This window comes from Python bivittatus, unplaced genomic scaffold (assembly GCF_059951505.1).
Source record: "Python bivittatus isolate LINGU-HERP-01145 unplaced genomic scaffold, Pbiv_v1 ctg000020_np1212, whole genome shotgun sequence".
NCBI lineage: Eukaryota > Metazoa > Chordata > Lepidosauria > Squamata > Pythonidae > Python > Python bivittatus.
This window is the reverse complement of record NW_028277030.1, coordinates 908119-928322: the sequence shown is the minus strand read 5'-3', so window position 1 is coordinate 928322 and position 20204 is coordinate 908119. Positions and strand designations below refer to the sequence as shown.

The 20204-nt window shown below is 38.0% G+C and overlaps 1 protein-coding gene across 1 annotated transcript in view; it reads left to right on the top strand.

The window, feature by feature from the left end:
• DRC11 (dynein regulatory complex subunit 11) overlaps nt 1–19783 on the top strand; it is a 119031-nt gene extending 99248 nt beyond the window's left edge. The window contains exons 16-19 of the mRNA XM_088132851.1: nt 5031–5117; nt 12986–13163; nt 16000–16238; nt 19078–19783. Coding sequence (XP_087988977.1) covers nt 5031–5117; nt 12986–13163; nt 16000–16238; nt 19078–19215 — 642 coding nt within the window. The 3' untranslated portion in view covers nt 19216–19783. The remainder of the gene's footprint in view (nt 1–5030; nt 5118–12985; nt 13164–15999; nt 16239–19077) is intronic.
• The last annotated feature ends 421 nt before the right edge of the window (nt 19784–20204 follow it).

The following is a 20204-nucleotide window of genomic DNA, read 5'->3' as shown; positions in this document are numbered from 1 at the left end:
TACAAAGACTTTGCCCTTGTGGCAGGGAGGTAGAAATTCTTGCCCATGTTCTTTCTATGATGAGGGTCATACTGATCAATTTTATGTTTATTACTTTTTAAGGGATGCTACATACCAGGTGGCCAAATAACTTCATCAAATCATACAATTGCACAAAACTTTTAATTAGATGTGTCATTTTATTGTCTTATTGTTTTCTTTTTCCCCTGATAACAAATTGTTGTATTAAACTATTTTTCTTTTTCTACTGTAAAGCCTGGTCAAAGACCATAATAAAGATATTTAAATTTGAATTTGAACAATAAATAGAACAGTTCAACAAAGAATGGTAATGCACATACAGATTGAGAGCTCAGGCTGAGGAAAGAGTTACTTGTCTTAGGTCATTTAGTAAGTTTATTCTGGAGGCAAGATTTAAACTTTTTGAATCTGTACAGGTAGTCCTTGACTTAAGACCATTCATTCAGTGACTGTTTGAAGTTATGGCCATTGCAGCACCCTTGCAGTCATGTGATCAAAATTTGGGCACTTGGCAGCCCACCCGCACTTAGGACCGCAGGGGTGCTTCAACTCCCCCCATCTATGCCCTTTTGCCCCCCACCACCCTGCACTCTGCTGCCCCAGCTGACCTTCACTGTCTTCTTGCTCCCAGACGAGGCTTTCTTCCCCAGGTTGCGCACAGCAGTTTCCTCACAAGACCTGGGGGAGATAGCCTCACGTGGCCAGCAATTGCCTAGTGAAGGGCCAGGCTGGGCATGCTTGGTCAGCAGCGGGAGCAAGAAGATGGCAAAGCTCAGCTGGGGTGGTGGAGCCTAGGGCAGTAAGGGCCTTGGAGTGCAGGGTGGTGAGGGCTGGGACTAAGCTGGGGCAGTTGCTGGGCTGGGCTGGGCTGGGCTGGGCTGGGCTGGGCTGGGCTGGGCTGGGCTGGGCTGGGCTGGGCTGGGCTGGGGCTGGGCTTTGCACTGCAAAGGGCTTCATGCTGCCCTGAGTTCAGGGGCTTCTTGTAGCCCCAGAGCTGCTGCACGCAAGAAGCTCCTGAGCCGTAGCATGGCAAGCAGCCCCAGAGCCACACAGTTCTGGGGCTGCTTGCCACCCTGCAAGGCAGGGTGCAGGGCAGCCAAAAAGGCAGAGATGGGAGATAGGTAGGTGGGAGAGTTGGAGGCAGTCCCTTACCTTATTGAGGCTCCAGGCTGGGAGGGACCAAGCCCAGAATGGCTTGGATTGGGGTGGGTCCTCAGTTAACAACAGGTGGAATTCACTTAATGATGGCAATGGGGAGTACTGAGATTGCCATCGTTAAGCAATGCAGTCACGTGATGTTGCACTTTATGACCGCATCACTTAGCAATGGAAATTCTGGTCCCAATTGTGGTCATAAGTTGAGGACTACCTGTAGTTCAGCCACTTCACCATCAATTTCAGTAGTTTTCTAAATACAGTAGAGTCTCGCTTATCTGACATAAACGGGCCGGCAGAACGTCGGATAAGCGAAAATGTCGGATAACACACAGTAACGATTGAGTGCGGTAAAAAAAAAAAAACCGATCCGCTGCACCTGTTGCAATCGATTTTGCGTTGCGGTGCCACACCATCAGGAGCAACAAGAAAGAGTACATTCACACTCGCAAACAAGCGGCACACTTTTCTCATCGCCGATTTATGCGTGTTGTGTTTTTTTTAGGGGCATCGGATAAGACGGAATGTCGGATAAGCGAAGGTTGGTTAAACGAGACTCTACTTTTTTGGAATCATTCTACATTTTTAACTAAAGGCAGTTGGATTTTTTTGCCTCACAATAAATATTAACTAAAAGCGAAGTCTGAAGTGTGACCGATATATGTTGTCTTGCTACCCCCCCCAAGCTTTCTAAAACTTTTAAAGCATGACGCTTTTCAAAACTAAGTAACATTCCTGTCCAACCAGTTAGACAGATATTTCTCTCAATTAAAAGAAAAGAATGAATCTCCACTTGGTGTCTTGAGGACCTGCAGATCCTTAATGTGGATTCTAGTGGTGAAAATTTAAAATAGAAAAAAGGCAAGACATGGATATGGTTGGTGGATTGATTAAAAAAGATTACTGCAATATCCTTGGAAGAGTTTTGGTTGATTCCGGAGATGGATAGAATGATGAGTTACTTACCAGGAATTGAACCTGTCTTGACAAGGCCAAAGTAATTAAAATTTCACTTAGTGGATGGATGGAGCAAATACTTAGTGTCTAGGTGGAGCAGTAGGAGATCCATGTGGAGATGGCTATGAAAACTAGATTAGGCAAGGTCGGAAGCAAAGGGCCAGAGACCAGATGGTTCATTACAGTAGCAATCGCAGGTGTCAGCTGTTCATTCCACTCAAATACCAATGGTCCTCAGCCTATTATGCTGCACAGGCAGGAGAAAAAGACACAATCTTGGTTCTGTTATATATGTGTATTGAATCTTACAGGTTGGCTTGCTTTCTACTACCTTTCTTTCTACTACTATTCTACTACTACTACTTTTCAGTAATAAAGCTCTGTATCAAGAGCTCTGTATCCTTAAATTTCTGCCTATGAACTTCTAGTACCAGTATCAGTCTGAGCGAAGCCTGACAGCAATCACTTTGAAACAGCCATGCAAGCCTTGCAAATGACATAGCTGCTTTAACCATTTGAAAATGAAATATTTTTTCTGAAAATTCTGCAAGAATTCCTGAATATATTCTTCCTCTAGAAATATTTCTGTTACTCTGTAATCTGATTTGTAAATGTTCAATATAGTCTTTCCATCTTGCTTTCATCTCATTGCTGCTATCATCTCTCTTCTGGCAGTACTCTTGAGCATTCCTACCTTAGTTGTAATTTCCTATGATTTTTCTAATCTTCCTAAAGCCGTCTAATTTTTTCTTTCTTATTATCTTTCTTCCTTCGCTGCATTCTTGATCAACTTTTGCTTGACATGGAAAGTCTCCATTCAGTTATCATAAAAGTTATTGTATTGTTTTTGGCTAAGACTTTATCCATATTTTCTTGCTATCATGGATGCTTGTTTTGAAAATCACTTAGATGTTTTCCTATTTGAAATGTTTTGGAGAAAAAAAAGTTCCATTTCAATTTTCACAATGTCCTTTGGCTCCCTTGTTCCCTTTAGCATAAGTTAAGCAAAACTGAATCTAAATTTCTTCCTTACACTGATTCTGACAATATACTTTCTACCTCTCTAATTTTTTAGGTTTAACCCATATTCTTGACATAATGGTCTATTCTACAGAAGGTGTTCAAGCAAATATTTTCTCTTTTCAAAATTCTATTAACCTATGTTAGTAAAGGACAATAAAAAACTTCCTGTGATTCCAGGTTCCTCCATTTTTCCACTTTCATGTTCCAATCACCCAGTGGTAATGCCATGCACACTTGAAGTTGCATCTGGCAATTCTCACAATTTGCTATAGAACTCCTGTTTACTGGATATCCACTCATTCTAATGGATAAGATTCCAATACTCTTTTTGAAAATTATTGCTACACCATTCCTTTTTATTAGGCTCATGTCCTGAATAGAATAGAGGTAGTCCTCGGTTAACAACCATTCATTCAGTGACCATCTGAAGTTACAGCAGCACTGAGCAAATGGTAGTTACACCTGGTCCCCAAAGTTACAGCCATTAAAGTGCCCCCGAGGTCATGTGATCAAAATTCAGGCACTTGGCAGCCCACCCACACTTACAACTACAGGAGCGCTTCCTCTCCCCCCAGCCACCTATCTCCCCCCCCATCTGTGCCTTTTGGCCTGCCCGTGCTCCATTGGCCCTGCCGGTCCTGCTGCCCCCAGCTGACCTTCACTGTCTTCTTCCTCCCACTGCTGACGATTTGGACAAGGGCATGAGTGGCCTTGGGAAGAAGGCCTGGCACAGCTAGCAGCTGCCTCACAAAAGGCCACGCCAGGTGTGCCTTAGCAGCGGGAGGAAGAAGATGGCGAAGGTCAGCTGGGGGCAGCAGGGCCAGCAGAGCACAGGGCCAGAGGAGCACAGGGTGGCAGGCAAAGTTTAATTCTTAAAATTATGATTAAAATTTTCTTTCATTAAGGATTGAAGGAAAACCCACCCAACATTTTCAGACTTGTCAATATGAAGGTCTCTAATAGCTTAAAAGCAATTTCCAACCATGATTTGAAAAGGAATTTTGTGAACTTAGTGTCTTTTAAAAGATGCTGGCTGCAGTTGCGAGCAAGATGGATATTCCCGTCATCTCCCAGTGCTCAAAACCCACTGGGGACCGCTGTCTTGCAGTCTCCTCACGAGGAGCAACTATTCAGAGTGCATGTGGGCGATCTCCCATCCTCTCCTTGTTCAGAGAGGTTTCAAAGAGCTGGTCTACTCATGGCTCTTCATTCTTTGTCGCAGAGCAGTCTTCAGTCTGCCATTTCCTAACCTAGTCCAACTTTCTGATCTCCCCTTTCAAGCTTACTAGAAATTGTGACCTTACTGACATTGCTGCAAGGGCTATTGAAGCTACTGAGCCCACTTTGCAACCACATTTCTTATAGTTGAGGGGTTCCTATTGTTTTCTATGGTCAAAAACTAGAAGATTTATTACCAATGGGAGAGGTCTGCTTTTCATGGTATATGGGAACAGGCTGGAAGGTCGGGCTGAAGATGAATAAAAGATTTCACTTACTAATCTACTCTTAATATCTTGGCGGTCACAGCAAGTGACAGCACCTAGCAAATCTGGAAAAAACTAAGCGACATCAGAATTCTGAAGCCCTTGGTGCTCTCTGAGCTTGGTTGTTTGCGTGCAGACATTTTGCATTTGTGATGTTGCTTGGTTGGGTAATGAAACGTCTGCAAGCAAACAACCAAGCTCAGAGAGCACCAAAAACCCCAGAGTTAACCCTGAGCTACAGATACTCTCTTCTGTTGGAAGGTCAGAACTGATTAGTAGATGGCTGGGAAACCACTAGAAGATCAGGTTGGAAAGTTGAAAAACTATCCCAATGAAAGCAGTGGCAAACCACTTCCTTATTTGAAAAAAAACTTTTTTTTAATCTCTTAGGTTGCCAAACAGTTACAGCCTTCAGTTATATGGATTGGAGACACAGAGAAAACATTCTACAGAAGAGTGCCTAAAACTGAAAAAGAGGTAAATCTAATTTTATGTACTGTACAAGCAAACAGGCAGCATAGTACATTATTGATCATTTTTCATAGTATCATAACAAGTTTCACTTATTTGTTTGTTGTTTTGGAATGCACAACATCAATTAGTAGTAAACCTATTACATAGTTATGATATACATAAATGTAAACCATTATTATCTAATAATAATTCATTATTAGAAACACATATCCCTTTTAAAGAAATGTGCTAATTTTTGATTAACACAGAACTTTTCACTCAGCACAATAGAAATAAGAAGGCCAGATCAGTTTTAACAGCAAATAAGAAAAGCAAATTTATATTTGTCACATTTTTAAAGAGAGCCGATTATAATTACTGAAAAGCCTGGCATTATTAATTTTGTAACAGTGTGCAGTGATCAGATTTTAAAATTGACCATTGAATCATAATGAGTAAAAAAAGGAAATTAAGCTTGATGACTCACATGTTTGTGAAAATATGTGAGTTCCATATTGTGCAACTATTTTTTATTATGTCTTAATTCTCTCAGTCTACTTATTATTCATATTTATGATAAACTGTTTGCCAGTTTGTAGTTTATTAGTCAAAAAGCAGTCATTATTATTATTGTTAGTCATGTTAACATTTGCTCTAAATTTAAGAAATTATTTTTTAAACAATTCCAGTGTTTAATACCTAAAGAAACATACTTCGAAAAATGGCATAGAAATAAACTGGCTATGATGTGACTGCTGCCCTCTGCTGGCTAAGATGTTTGCAACACTGATAAAAAGTTGTTGCTTGTTATCAAACTAAGTTTCTTCACAAACTGTATGATTTTTGCAGCAGTAAATATTGATGCTCTGATATATTTTGTAACCCTTGTATCCAAAACTGAAAAAGACACTTAAGCTTATATTATGGCAGATGCTACACTTAAGTAAACTGTAATCTAGATTTTATTGCATTTTTATTTGCATTTTTATTGTTACCCTTTACCTGCAGATTCATAGAATTCATAGATATCTAAGGTAAACACCTTTAGATAGCATTGGTTCCAAAACTAGAATACAGAATAGATGACCATTAATACTGTTGGGTCCAATAAAATATTTATAAATGACAACTTTCAATATTCATTGATTCAGAAATGGGACAGTTCCACTTGTTTAAGATTTCATATTTCAGAATGCATTAACATTAAATATATATATTAGCAGTTGACTGCTAAAAACCATTTTCTGCATTTTTGTCACAGTTTCTCCAGAGCAGACCCAAAGAAAGCCTTTCCATGTTTTCTGACACTGTGAATGAAATTGATTTGGTGACAACTAGTGAAGTCCTAATGTAATATCTTCTTTAAAGCAGTTGTTCCATTTAAAAACATGAAGGATGTGTGAATATATGTACAGTATAGTAGACACATTTCTCCTTCTAAGACTTAGAGGGTGCTACTCCGGTGGGATCTTTGACAAGGGGCTTTATGGGAGGCACTTCAGGAAAAGAATTTCCAAGTCCATTTATGTGCATGGACCACCATTCATACTGCCTCTATCCAGGCCAAATCATTGAACCAACATTCTTTCACTAATCCACCTGTCAGATAAATTACTATGGAGAGAGAAGCCAGGATCAATCTAGCAAAAAAATGCAAACATAAACATATTTGCATGTAAACACATGTTTTAAGATCTGTAAGCTTATCACAAACTTTTTCTTCACCGTGATTTCTTTTCAAAAATGGGCAAGTCACACTTGAATGCAATCCTTGGTATCAGGAATATTACTACTTTTCCAATTATTCTCAAAGTAATTCTGTTAGCAACACCCCAGATCCAATAGAACTTTTAACTCCTCAAAAATAATCAGATTCCAAAATTTCAGGCCATAATTTAACATTTAACGTTAAAAAATGTCCCCATAAATCCACATATGTACATTAAAATATTATTCCAAAAATATGTTAGTGATTCACAGGACCAAATCATATGAATCAATAATCACTCTTTTTTTTTTTTTTACATCGCCAGCAGAGAAAATCTGATGTCCATCCTTTTTAAAAATACATTATTTGGGTATCCAGTAAATGGAAATAAGTTTTTTTGATTAATCAGTTTTAATTTTAAATCCACTGAAGTAAATTTAAAAATGTTTAAGACCTGCAACTGTTAACGTACTTTATTGGGCTATTTTTTTTAAATTCATAAGCCATAAATGCCCATAGTAAATTTTAAATGCTTTTTAATTTTTGATACAAAAAGGATGTGGGTTTAATTTCAAACATCAACTCTATCAAATATAACTGCACCTCAGTTTTCTCAGATGCAGCCAAAGAATCCAGTCTATTGATTATATCACCACTATTGTGAATTAGGAAGATAACATTCCTCTTGAAGTTGAACAAAATCTTTAAAATAGTTATTACAAAGTAATTGATTTAAAGTATGTATTTCCAGATCCAACCCACATCTTCCAACAGAACATTTTGCTCCCCAGATTTAGGATAGAGCTTTCTATAAAGTTAAATAATCCCGAGCCTCAATATCAAAGCCCATTTCATGACCCAACAAGGCCCAAACACACCTACCTGCTCACAAATCCAGGAATGAAATCTAGCAACATCCTCACCTCCAATCAACTGTAGTGCTTAGCATGCTCCTTCCCTCCAGGGGCTAGTCACTGCAGTGTATCTTAACTGATCAACAGCTTTCTTTTTTTGCTTCTTCCACTTGGTCCAGCAATGGCTTATAAAGTCTATGGATTCGAGTAAAGTTTCTTGGTTCATCATTATCATCTCCTTATGATAGACAATTCCAAGCAGATTGTATTATATGTTTATCAGAACTGAGATAGACCTGAACCCCTCTCACCCCTCCCAAGGAATTTGGAGACATATCAGTCAGTGCCATTGATTCTATGGCATATTACATCTAAAGTCAACTAAAAGTTTAAAATAAGTAAAAGTAAAGGTGGGAAGGTCACTACTGAAATTTCATTCCTAAAGATTATATCTTAAGAATACTGCCTAGAATTCAAAAAAATACTACCAAGACACTGTCCATGAATATAGAATAGAATAATAGAATAGAATAATAACTTTATTGTCATTCCACTATACACTATACACCAAGTGCATAATAAAATGAAATTCCGTTGCAATTGGCTTACAATCATACACTAAAATACAATTGAAATACTTAAGTTACTATAAAATATACATTCTATACATTTGATATTAAACATTCAGACATCTAATAGCCTGGGGGACAAAGCTATTTCCCAATCTGGCTGTTCTACATCAGATACAGCGGAACCTCTTCCCAGAAGCTAACGAAAATAGGTCATGATGAGGATGGGAGGCGTCACTGACGATCTTTCGAGCTCTAGACAAACAGCACACATATGCTAGGTCTTGGATGAGAGGCAGAGAGATCCCAATTATCTTCTCTGCTGCCATTACTACCCTCTGCACAGACTTCCTGTCTGAGGCACTACAGCCTCCATACCAGATGGAAAGACAGTTAGTGAGTACACTCTCTATAGTGCCTCTATAGAAAGTAAGGAGAAGGGAGGATGAGAGATGTATTTTCCTCATCCGGTGCAAAAAATGCAAATGTTGCTGCGCTCGTTTCACCAAAAATGCGGTGTTAAGAGACCAGGTCAGACTATTTGTTAACTGCACCCCTAGGAATCTAATGCTACTAACTCACTCCACAGCTATGTTATTAATAAAAAGTGGAGTGTGACTACACCGGTTCTTCCTGAAATCTATGATAATCTCCTTAGTTTTTTATCCAATCTGTTCTTGGCTCTTTGAGATGAGATCAGTTTGCTATTAACCAAAAGTTAATGGTCACTTTATGTGAGTCACTTTTTGTAAGATGAGCAGCCATTTATTTGATTAGATAATAGACAGACAGACAAACCCATCTAATCCAGTACTCTTACTAAGAGTAACCAGAGGTTGCTATTACACACAGTTCTGAAGTGAAATGGAAGCCTGTAACCCATCTAGGACTTTCCAGTCCTAAACATTCACTTTGGAAGTTCAAGATGGTAGTACTCCAAAACATCTGTATTTTGTGGGGATCGGTTCACTGCCAAAGACATAAGGGATGCGTATTTCCTGATCAATCACTGATCACACTGATGCGCACACTGATCAATCCTCATTCCAAAAGTTTCTGAGAGCATACCAAGATCATAAACATTTAAGTTCAAAATCCTCCCATTTGAACTATCTACAGCCCTCATGTATTTATCAAGTGTCAGACCACTTAAGACAAATACTAATCCAGGTGTTTCTGTATTTGGACAATCATTAAATCCTTCCCCTTTCTTTTAATTTTACAAAAACACAACACACCTTTTTTTCCCCTTCCATTTCATTCTTTAATTTATGCTCACTCTCTTGATGTATGGTATTATATGTACTCCAAGTTGCAATCTTCCATACAAAGAGTTCAACTGCTCATCATGGCTTTGATTAACTAAGGCTTTCACATACTGGTTTTGAGTAAGATAAAGAAAGAGTAGGCTGAGTTACCAGCCTTAGTTGTGCCGATGCGACATGCAGTATTCCCTAGTAAGGACTAGAGATGTAAAATTTCTGGAAATTTTGAAGCCATGAGAAAAAAACTTTTTTTTCCCCTGTTTTTTTCCAGAAAAAATAGAAATTTTGGAAAAATTGAAAAAAAGTTCAGTGTGGAGTAGTTTTACAAATTGCGTGAAATGCAGTCTATATAAAAGTATTGTGCTTGCAATAAAACAGGTAACCACCCCCCTTTCCCTCAAAAGCAACAAAAAAAGTAAGAAACCATCAACATAAAAAATAATCAGATTTGCCCCTTAGCACCAACAGCAAATAAAGTTAAGGTCCACCTCAATATTTAAGCTCCGTAGAAGGTCTACCCTTTGAGTGGTGCTTTAAAAAAAAAGAAACAGAAGACACAACATATACATGCAGTTTATTCTATCTCATTTTCTGAACTACTGCTATCATTTTCCATTTCTTCTTCCTCTTCCTCTTTGCCATTTTTCTCATGGACTTCTAAAAACTTTAGGTTTGCACAGATTGAAACAAGCTTTTCTACTCTTTCACAGGTTAGTTTGTTTCTTGATTTGGTATGAATATTACCAAACATAGACCAGATTCTTTCACATGCAGCAGAAAATGCAGGAGTCTGCAGTAAGCGAGATGCAAGAGGTGTCAGAGGTTGTGTGGTGCCATGTTGCAGGAGGGATATGTTTTGCAGAATCCCAGAATGCATTCCTGGCCCAAATCCCTGAAGATGTTCTATATCCTGCAACACCTGAAAGTACTTTTCCAACGTCATGTCCTAAGTGCGCAGCTTGTTTCGTCATCCAGTCAAATGCAGCAGCTGTGTTCTCACCACTCACACCACTGCCTTTGAATCTTGGATCCAGTAGATTTGCAGCAGCATGTATTGGATGGCAACAAAATTCTTCCTGTTTCTTAATAAAATCTTTCACTTTACTTTTTTCAGCAGTTGTAAGTGGAGATGCACTTAGGTTTTCAAAAACAGATGTTTTTATCATATCCATGTGCTTAGGAATTTCTGACAAAAGTGCAGTGTCTGATTCAGATGAACGGATTGCTGAAAAAATTGGTGTTAAAATCTGTAGGGAGTTCTGCAGCTGAACCCAAAATATGTCCTCATCAAGCACAGTGTTCCTTATATTTCTGGGAATTTTAAGATCCTCAATTATTACTGTTGCTTGAAGAGCTTCTTTGTTTTTTAGCAAACTTTCAAAGGAGATCACCACTCTACCCCAACATGTTTTACTACAGAGCTTCAGTGTCACTATTTTATTCTGTGCATTTTTTTCTTCTTGCTGCTTCTTGAAGACTGCGGTGACAACATGAGTAGCTTTTACATATTTGATAACTTCTTTAGCTCTTCTATAAATCCTTTGAAGGGTGTCCAGTTTCATGAAGTCACTAAGAAGTAAGTTTAGTCCATGAGATGCACATCCTGTTGCAGTAATATGTGGATACTTGTCCATTATAATTTCCCATGCAGGTTTCATATTACTTGCATTGTCAGTCAGCAAAGCAAATACTTTACCACTCTCAATTTTCTCTAAAACTGCACATATTTCACTGCTGATATACTCTGCAGTATGTCTGTTCTCTCCAGTTTTAATGCTTCTATAAAAGACTGGTTGAGGTGTTATCACAAAGTTGATTATTCCTTCTCCCCGAACATTTGTCCATCCATCTGTAAGTACTGCAAGACATAGTGCTTCACTGATTTTTCCTTGTACAGATTCCATCACACGCTCATATTCTGACTCTAAAAGAGGCTTGCTCAAGGAATGTCTGCTTGGCAAATGATATGATGGTCGTAATAATTTAAAAGCTTCCTGCCAATATGCATTTTCAGTTATTGACAATGCTGATCCAGAAGCATATATTGCTTTTGCAAGGGCATGATCAGTTTTCTCCTGATTTTCAGGTATCATTTTATCTATAAATGAAGGTATGGTGCATTTTTGTGAGGCAGTGGTTTGCAACACTTCTTTACTTGAAGACGCTGCTGGTGGAGAAACACTTTGTAATGATCCAGAAGCAGCAGAAATAGTGTTTCTGGAATTAGAACTCTGGAAGGAAAAGCTACTTGCACTTTCATTCTGGTCCTCATCATTTAATTCCATAAAATATTTTTTAGTGTCTTTAGGGTACCTCTGGCATGCAAGAATGTGTTTTGTCATCCTTGTAGCATTTGGAAAAGAATATTTCTTCTCACAATATTTGCAAATTGCAGCTTTGCTCTCAGTAGAAATTGCACTGTGGAAATGTTTCCAAACTCTAGATGTTGGTCTCACCATTTTACTGAGAGGAAGAAAAGAAAAACCAATTTACTGACCAGACTATAGGTAAACATTATGCTGTGATGGTGGAGAACATTAATAGGAATCATTTAAGGGTTACAAAAGAGAAACTAATTTGTCAGACAAATTTACCCTCTTACCTGTCAGTTAAGGCATGAGAGGAGGACAGAAACTATCATCTCCTCTATACCAACAATTACTCAACTGTAGGAGGTCCAAGGTACACAAGTAAACTAAACTGGAGGCTTTTCCCTGCAGTGCCCCCTAGTGGCACACATACGTTTTTCTCCTGTTTGAGAACTGCATTGAGAAGTACAGTGTTACTTGAATTCTATTCCAGGATTTGCTTGTCTTCAGCTGAGAGAACTTGCAATAATTTAAGACTTTACAAAACGTCTCAGAAATCTTTCATTAAGGTCTTCATGTTATAAAGTTTGAATACCATGTCATAGATATATTTATCATTGGAAAAGAACATATTCCACACACTTTTTTTTCCAATTTTTCTGGAAAAAAATGGCTTTGGAAAAGCAGGAAAAAAACCTGTTTTTTTCCCAATTTTTCTGGCTTTTTTCCAGGCCTTCCCATCTCTAGTAAGGGGACAATAGCAGTCCATTTGGGCATGTTTTGGCCAGTAAGGCATTAGCACAGTTAAAACCTGTTTGTATCCCAAGCATGCTCAGTCTGCTCTAAACACTTACTTGCAAGCTAATATGTTGTTGATTGTATCCTACTGCCAAGGAGATACATCCAGTATATTAACATAGTCAGGAACATAGATAATATATCAAATACTATTTGTGTCTAATTCATGTGTGTGTGTGTTAGTTACTAATTACCAATTATTGTTTAGCTTGATATAAAAGAATAACATTGATTCAAAAGCCTGTGTGTGTGAAATTTATCACTGCATATTCCCTTTGTTAGTATGAAGTCAAATAAGTTTGTTTTGGAATGCATAGCTCCAAATGAAATTTCTATATATCATGCTTGATCAAATTTAAGACTGCATTTATTTGTTTTTGATCCTGAAGATGGAACCTAAACGTTTGAAAAAACAACTTCCCAAAATTTTGAAAACTCTAAAAACTGAAGATCGAATACTAATCATTGGAACCACTAACCGGCCATTTGACGCAGACATAAAACCCTTTTGCAAAGTTTACAAGAGAATAATTTTGATTCCACGGCCAGACTATGCTTCAAGATTTGGCAAGTATATGAAAATATATGATGGTTATTTTGCTTACATAGAACTAGTTTATGCAAAGATACCTCAAAAGTTTTAAGAAGAATACTACACATTAAGTTGGCTACTAGAAAATTCATTACTGAATCTCAGAAACATACATTTTATGTATCTTCATTTTCTGCACCATATGCTTGTTGTAATAGTTTTGAATATACACTGCAAATAGTTTAAATTTAAAACTAGACCAATAAATGATAAACTACAATAAAATGCATGTTCTGTGTTGCTTATTAGAGAAGTGAATGCTTTTAGACTAGCAAACACTTTTCTAGAATCTAAAGGGTGCTACCCAGCATTTGTCTCCATGCTAGAGGTGTGTGTGTGTGTGTTTGAGTAAGGGGCTTCCTCCATTCCAGTGCAGTGTGTCCCTACCCAGCACTACTCAAAAAACCATTCTTGGAGTATACGCTTATGTGCTGGAGTGGTGCAAAAACAAAAAGTAATTCAGACAATAGGAAATGTCTTTCTTTTCCAGCATCCCCTTGTGCACAGAAAAGTTCTATTTATTCTTTTTATTAAGGCACAATAATTTGTGCCCTTAATTTTGATTTTTTTCCATTAAAGCTAGTATATTTATATATTTATATATATTTATATGAACCTTAAAAACAGCAAGTATCCTTAGCTCATTACAGTCTCTGACTTGATTTACCATCAAACTGCTTACCCAAAATGTGATATAATAGCTTGTATGCTATTGTTTTTTGATTCAGAATTCTCATTTGCTATTCAGTTCTTAGGCTAAATTTAGAATTTGGATCATGAAGAATTCAATGAGGGGCCAAGTTAGATGTGATGTTGACAACTGCATTCATTCATTCATGTAACTATTCTGTCATGTATGAAGTGTGTGTGTGTGCATGCACACATATGTGTTCAGTGAGTGTGGGATTGCAGAATTGCTGTAGGACCAGAGATTTACAGCTTCTATTAAAATTGGGAACTATCAAAGAAGAGGGGAAAGACAGTTTATTGTCTAACAGTGCAAAACTCAGGATTGCACTGTAAATAGCAATGTAATAGGCAATCAATGAGAAATCACAATCCACAAAGCATGAAGATTATATAAGACTATTCTTTTAATTGTGAAAGCCTAGGAGAGGGAGTTGATGAATACCACTTTTAGGGAGCAGGTTTTTATGCTAGGGATATGGCAGATGCAATCTGTTTGTAGAGAACAGTCTGGAGAAATGAACCATTGGCACATTTTAACATTCCTAGAAGAAAGTAAATGGTGAGCAAATGTCCAGTCTGTCCTGTTAGACAAAACCATGGTGAGTAGGATAGAATTCTAGGCATTGTGTAGGAAAGGTACAAGAAACAACCAATGTAGCTTGAGACACAATTTCATTCCAGTCCATCTTGCAATGTTAAATTTAGATATGAAGCAACCTCCATTTCTATCCCTCATCCCAGGCCTGCCTCTTATGTCAGTGAAGCAGATCTGGGATTAACTAAGCAGAAATGCTCTATTGCCCCCAAAATAAAGTCTAAAAAATGCAAATTGTAATCAAGAGGGCACAAGAATAGTTATTTTTTCAGCTTAGGGGCTAATTTACATGACTAGCTTGTCCCAGGGCAAGTATGGGCCACTGACCATTTCTTGAAGGCAGGAACACACAATCTTTCAGGAACCAATCCACCAAGAAGGCTATGCATCAAAACATTGTTTTGTGCTGTCTAGTTTGCCTGTTATTTTGGGAAAACCCCTCCATCCAATTAGCTAGGGTACCCTGTGGCAGTAATGCCCCTCCCCTCCACTTGTTCCCCTCACCAGTCTTTTGAGGTTCAAAAGTTCAACTAGGACCTATCCTTCTTTTAACAAGTTCATTGTTGGAACAGTGAAAATGTAGACTAATCTTTTAACCAGATGAAATTGACAGTAGTTCTGCCACTTTTTCATTCTAGCTGAAGTGACAGGAAAACTCTTTTTTTGCTTGCAAAGAAGCAGGGATCCTGGCCAATGCAGTTAAGATTACCCACAACATCTACTCCTTAATGTTGTCTTAATGGATATCGATTTGATCCAGTATGGAAATGTACAGCCTGAGGCTCCAGGGCCACACAGGAGTGCCCCCCCTTGAGTGCAACCCCATAGTTTCTTATTCAGAAGTTGCAGTCAAATTGCAAGTTGTTTTATGTTAGAAAGGGAGCATTGTTGAATATATAGGTAGTAACTATGTTAATTTTAACTTAATGTAACTTAAATATGAACTTAAATATTTTTGCTATGACATTGCCTTCTTCTTGGAAGGCGGCCCTTGGCATGCCATGCAAAGGTAAAGAAACACCCTTTCCTTTGGGTTCAATAAAAATTATGAAATATCTCCCTCATGAAGAAAATGCAGTTTTAGTAAATGCAGTGTCTTAGTCATATTAATTTTCAGTGCAAGTACATTTTAAGTTGCAGAGACTATTAAAAAAAGTGATGCCATATGATCCCAAACAAGAATGGCTATAGTCAGAGTGGACTTATACTATCATATGAACTACTGGGATTATTTTGCAGGGAGTGAAGCTTAATGCATCCTACTTTTTTTTTTTAAGTGGGTTTTAAAAGTGGATTGATTCAATATGAATTGCAGTTTTGACAATGACCATGAAATCATCCCGAGCCTCCTGAAAAATAGGCAGATACCAAACCTTTTAATAGCCTTAAAATGAGACCATTGTAAAATCAAACACTTAACAAGTAATTAATCTATTTCTTTATCACCTAAAGCTGTTGTTGTTATTCAGCAAATTCAGCTTTCTAACTGTTGATTTCCTTGCCTTTTTTTTTTAACCATTTAACAGTTTTATGGAAACACTTCATTCAACAAAACGGAGGGCTTCTCTCCAAACAGCTAAATATCAGTTGCCTGGCACAAGTGTCTGATGGTTATGCTCAGGGACCCATTCTCCATGCAGTTCAAGCAGTCCTAACAGAAAGACGCCGAATGCAGCTGAGTAAGAAGCCACTGACTGCTGTTGAATTCCTAACTTGCCTAGCAAGACAGGATCCAGTGTACAAAGAAGAGGAAGAAACATTTAAGGTTAAGAAATTTGCCTTTTTTCTTCTGTGGTGTAGTAAGTAGCATTCAGAATGCTTGCTCCTTTTGCTCAACACATTCAAAAATGTATTTTCTAATGAATCGGAACCAATTCTATCTGGTTCCACCACTGTAGCTTATTAAACATTGAGGAAGTCCAAAATAAAACTTTGATTAACTAATCAATAATGTTTGTCCTAATGATATTCAGGGCAATTGATCGGCATTCAGGAGTTCCAGTTTTTAGTTTACAAGTTAACAAAGGGATCTTCAACAGTTATCAATCTGTGGGGAGTTTAATACATTCAATTCATTGAGAGAAAACAGTTCAAAGAAGGTTGGAAAGTGGGGAATTCAGTATCAAAGCTTCTTTCCACAGCAAAAGAAGGTTTAGAAATGAAGCATTCAGGCATACACACGCATGCTAAAGGGCACTGGGCATGGAATAAAGAAAAAAAATCACAGTGTTGGGAAGGAAAGGAAGAATTAAAGTTGAGGAGCGAGAGAAATAGAGAGAAAAAGGTAATCCCTGTACCGTGTTCCTGACTTTGATGTGATGCAGTCTGCTTTAATTGTGTGTGTGGTGTTGTTGTTTTTGGACTAAGAAAAGGGGGGGAGAGGGAGGGGGGGAGACTGTTGTACTGTGTTGTTCTTTGACTACTTAGACTGTTGAAGATCATTTTTATAATTTCTTTGGGGAATTTAGCAAGTTAAAATAAACTCCAAATTCTAATTTCAGAATTTGGGAAATCATCAGTAAGGTGTCAGAAAGAAAGAAGCAATCTATAACTAACCTTCCCTTTTGATTGAAACAGAAGGCACAAATAAGTTCCTAATTCTTCTAGAATCAGAAAATATAAGGATAGCAAGATACCTTAAAGACTATCTGGTCTAACCTCCTGCCTAATGCAGGAATGGCAGCATTCCCGACAGATGCCTTGTGTAAAATCTTGGTGATGATATAGTAAGATCTGGAATCTGCTGAGCATCTGTTGGCTGGTTGAGGCTACTGTGAACATGCCCTTTCCACCAGTCACTGCTGGAAAGGCACTCTTGCTTTCTGAAATAGTACTAAATCTGTGTTTAAAAGTGGTAGTGAGTAACAGGTGACAAGTACATTGTGCTGCTTTGCATGGCCTACACCCCTCTCCCCAGTGCCTGTCACCAGTTAGATGAGCTAATTCTTTTCAAGCCAGGTCTCCAAACCAGGGATCATTTCAGAGACCAGGTCAGTACAGAGGGAGAGGCCAGTTTGAAAAATACAGACTCTCCCACTGCGCAAACCAGAATAGCAATGGAGAAGATGCCCAGGGACTGGAGGGGAAGGGGTATGTCCACATCAGCCTAATAGCCCGAGGAGCTGGACCATTTGTTCCTCCAAGAGTCATCAAAATATGACATCAACAAAACAGTCAGTGAAGTATGTCAGGTTATACGTATAGCAAAAATGTGACAGAATAAGAGGGATATATATATAGTGTCTTATATCAGAACACTAAAGACAACTTAAGGCTGTCTTTGGTATGTGTTGGGGATAAGATGAAGATCTTCATCATGAGGATATGATAGAAAACAGAGATACTGCCTGGGTGTGTTTATACTGAGGTTAGATAAAAGTGAGGAAAGACTCTCAGTTTAATTTAATCATGTTTATGATGCTAGCTGAATGGGAAACATCTATTATTTCCCATACTATGCGCCCAAAAGAACAGATGACTTTTGAAACTAAGGAGACTTCTAAAAGCAGATTATGATTTGGCAGTCTGCAGTTCAATTCAAAATACATACCTAAACTGATTTACCATTTATTCTCCACTGCCATTCACAATGCACCCATTCAGCTCTTGGATTAAACTTTCCCAGTTTCAACTGATTAACACTCCTCTTTTTTTTTTTTTTCTATAGACAGGTCTTCTGTTTTTTTGAAAGACCACTGAACAGATCCAGTGGTCTTCCAAAAGATTGGTATATCAACATATACATACATATATGAGTAGTCTGCATAATGCCTGAATGACACTTTGTGAAACATAGATTAGATATGACACAGGCAGGTGCATTGGCAGAAACCAGGTGTCCCATGCATCCCAAGCCAAAATGGCCACAGTAGGTAGTAACCATTGGCTGGATGTAAAGGGACGTACCTGTTGCAACTTCAGCCAACCGGTAGGCGTTTGCAGATACCAAACCTTGCTTATATCACTAAAATTGTGAAGACTGTACATCAAGACGTGTGCCAGGAGAAGACAGACAACACCACTTTGCTAAGGACAAATTTTGGCTGCCTCTGCAGTAGGGTGGAGATGAGACAAAGGCTGCATGACAAGGAGATATTTCTTAAAAATGGTCATGGGGCTGGTTTCTTAGAAGTACTGAGCATTCTCAGTCATTCTATTTATTGTACCTAGGTATCCTTTTTACTTTTCAGTAAGATTGCATCCCGAATTAAATCCTTGGCTGACATTCCCTCTTTGTTTTTGTGAAAGAAAAAAAATTCAAAATCTCATTGAAATCAGATGGCAGAGCTCATTATTTGTGTCTTTTGCTGCCTTGTCACATTTCAAAGAGAAATACCAAACCTTGGAAACAGGGTTGATCACAGAGGTAGCAGCGGTATCAGATGTAACAGCTTCAGTGTTGCAGCTAGGTACTAATGGTAATGAGCCACTTCAAGCAAATGATTGCTCCTGTCCTTTAATAGCATTCTCAGGGGAACTCACAGAATGATGCTACTTCTCCATAAGTTATCTAGAATTCTTCTAAGAAATGAGCTGCTGTAAAAGCAATGTTATGCATGTATTTTCGGGCTTCGTAAAAATATATTTCCATCTTGATTCTCTAGGTTTGGTATGCAAAGACTCCTCTAGGAAAAGCACGAATCAAGTCACTGACAGAGAATGAAGATACTGGAAAAGGAAAAGGGAAAGAGAAGGGAAAGGATAAAGAGAAAAAGAAGGAAGGCAAAAAGACAAAAAAGTAAAAATTATTTCATGGAAAACTCTTAATGGTCAGCATAGATATAATATTATAATTTATTGCTATAAAGAAGAACCTTTTCTTGGAATCCAAGTTCTCTACTTGATTCCAGTGAACAGATCATAGCATCAGTGAACAGGACAAAGCATCAGCGTGACATTTAGTTCCTTCAAGACAAACATATGTGACGACTGAATTTCTCTTTTATTACTTAGGCTATTCTAAAGTTACTTAGATTCAGATAGAGTGTATCAGTTTTAAAAATATATTAATTGACTGTCTACAAATATTAAGTCGCATATTTTAGAGTATTTATGCCCATGAGCTTTGCCCAGGGAGAGTGCAACATATCTATTGAGATGAATCCATATACAGCTCAGAAGAGCTCCCCTCTCTCCCTTCCCCAGTTGGAGAACACTAAACTATGCTGCTCTCCTGGCTGGTTTGCATGTATCCTTTGCTCACGTAGTTCAGGAGGAGTTCAGCCCTCCAGGGAGCTGCAACCTTGTACATAGAAGAAGATGGTATGTTTATGATTCACAGAACTTGTTCTGATAAATTGCTATTTTTCAATAAATTTTTTAGAATTCAAAAGATGTATTTTATTTTGCCTGAGTTATTTCAAAATATTGTTAGCTGTTGAACACCGTTGGCCCTTGGATGAATTGTTCTGGGTGTGAACAATGAGTTGTTCAGGTATGTGTCACTCAAGAGAAATTGAGAAATGGTTATTTCAAGAGAAATAGTAGGTAATTGTAATGACTGCACAGAATACACACCACTCCCTTTTCATGTGCTGTGAGCTTTATTGCTTACAATGTCTCCCACATCATTTAAAAGCAGACACAGAATGACAACCATGTCAGAAAGCTGAGAGCACTAATGTTATATAATGTTATAGTCACAAGAAGTTTTATGATTCCAAAATTATATTTGTTACAATGTAACAATGAAAAAGAGAAAGAACTAGAAACATAGACCAGCAGTTCCTAC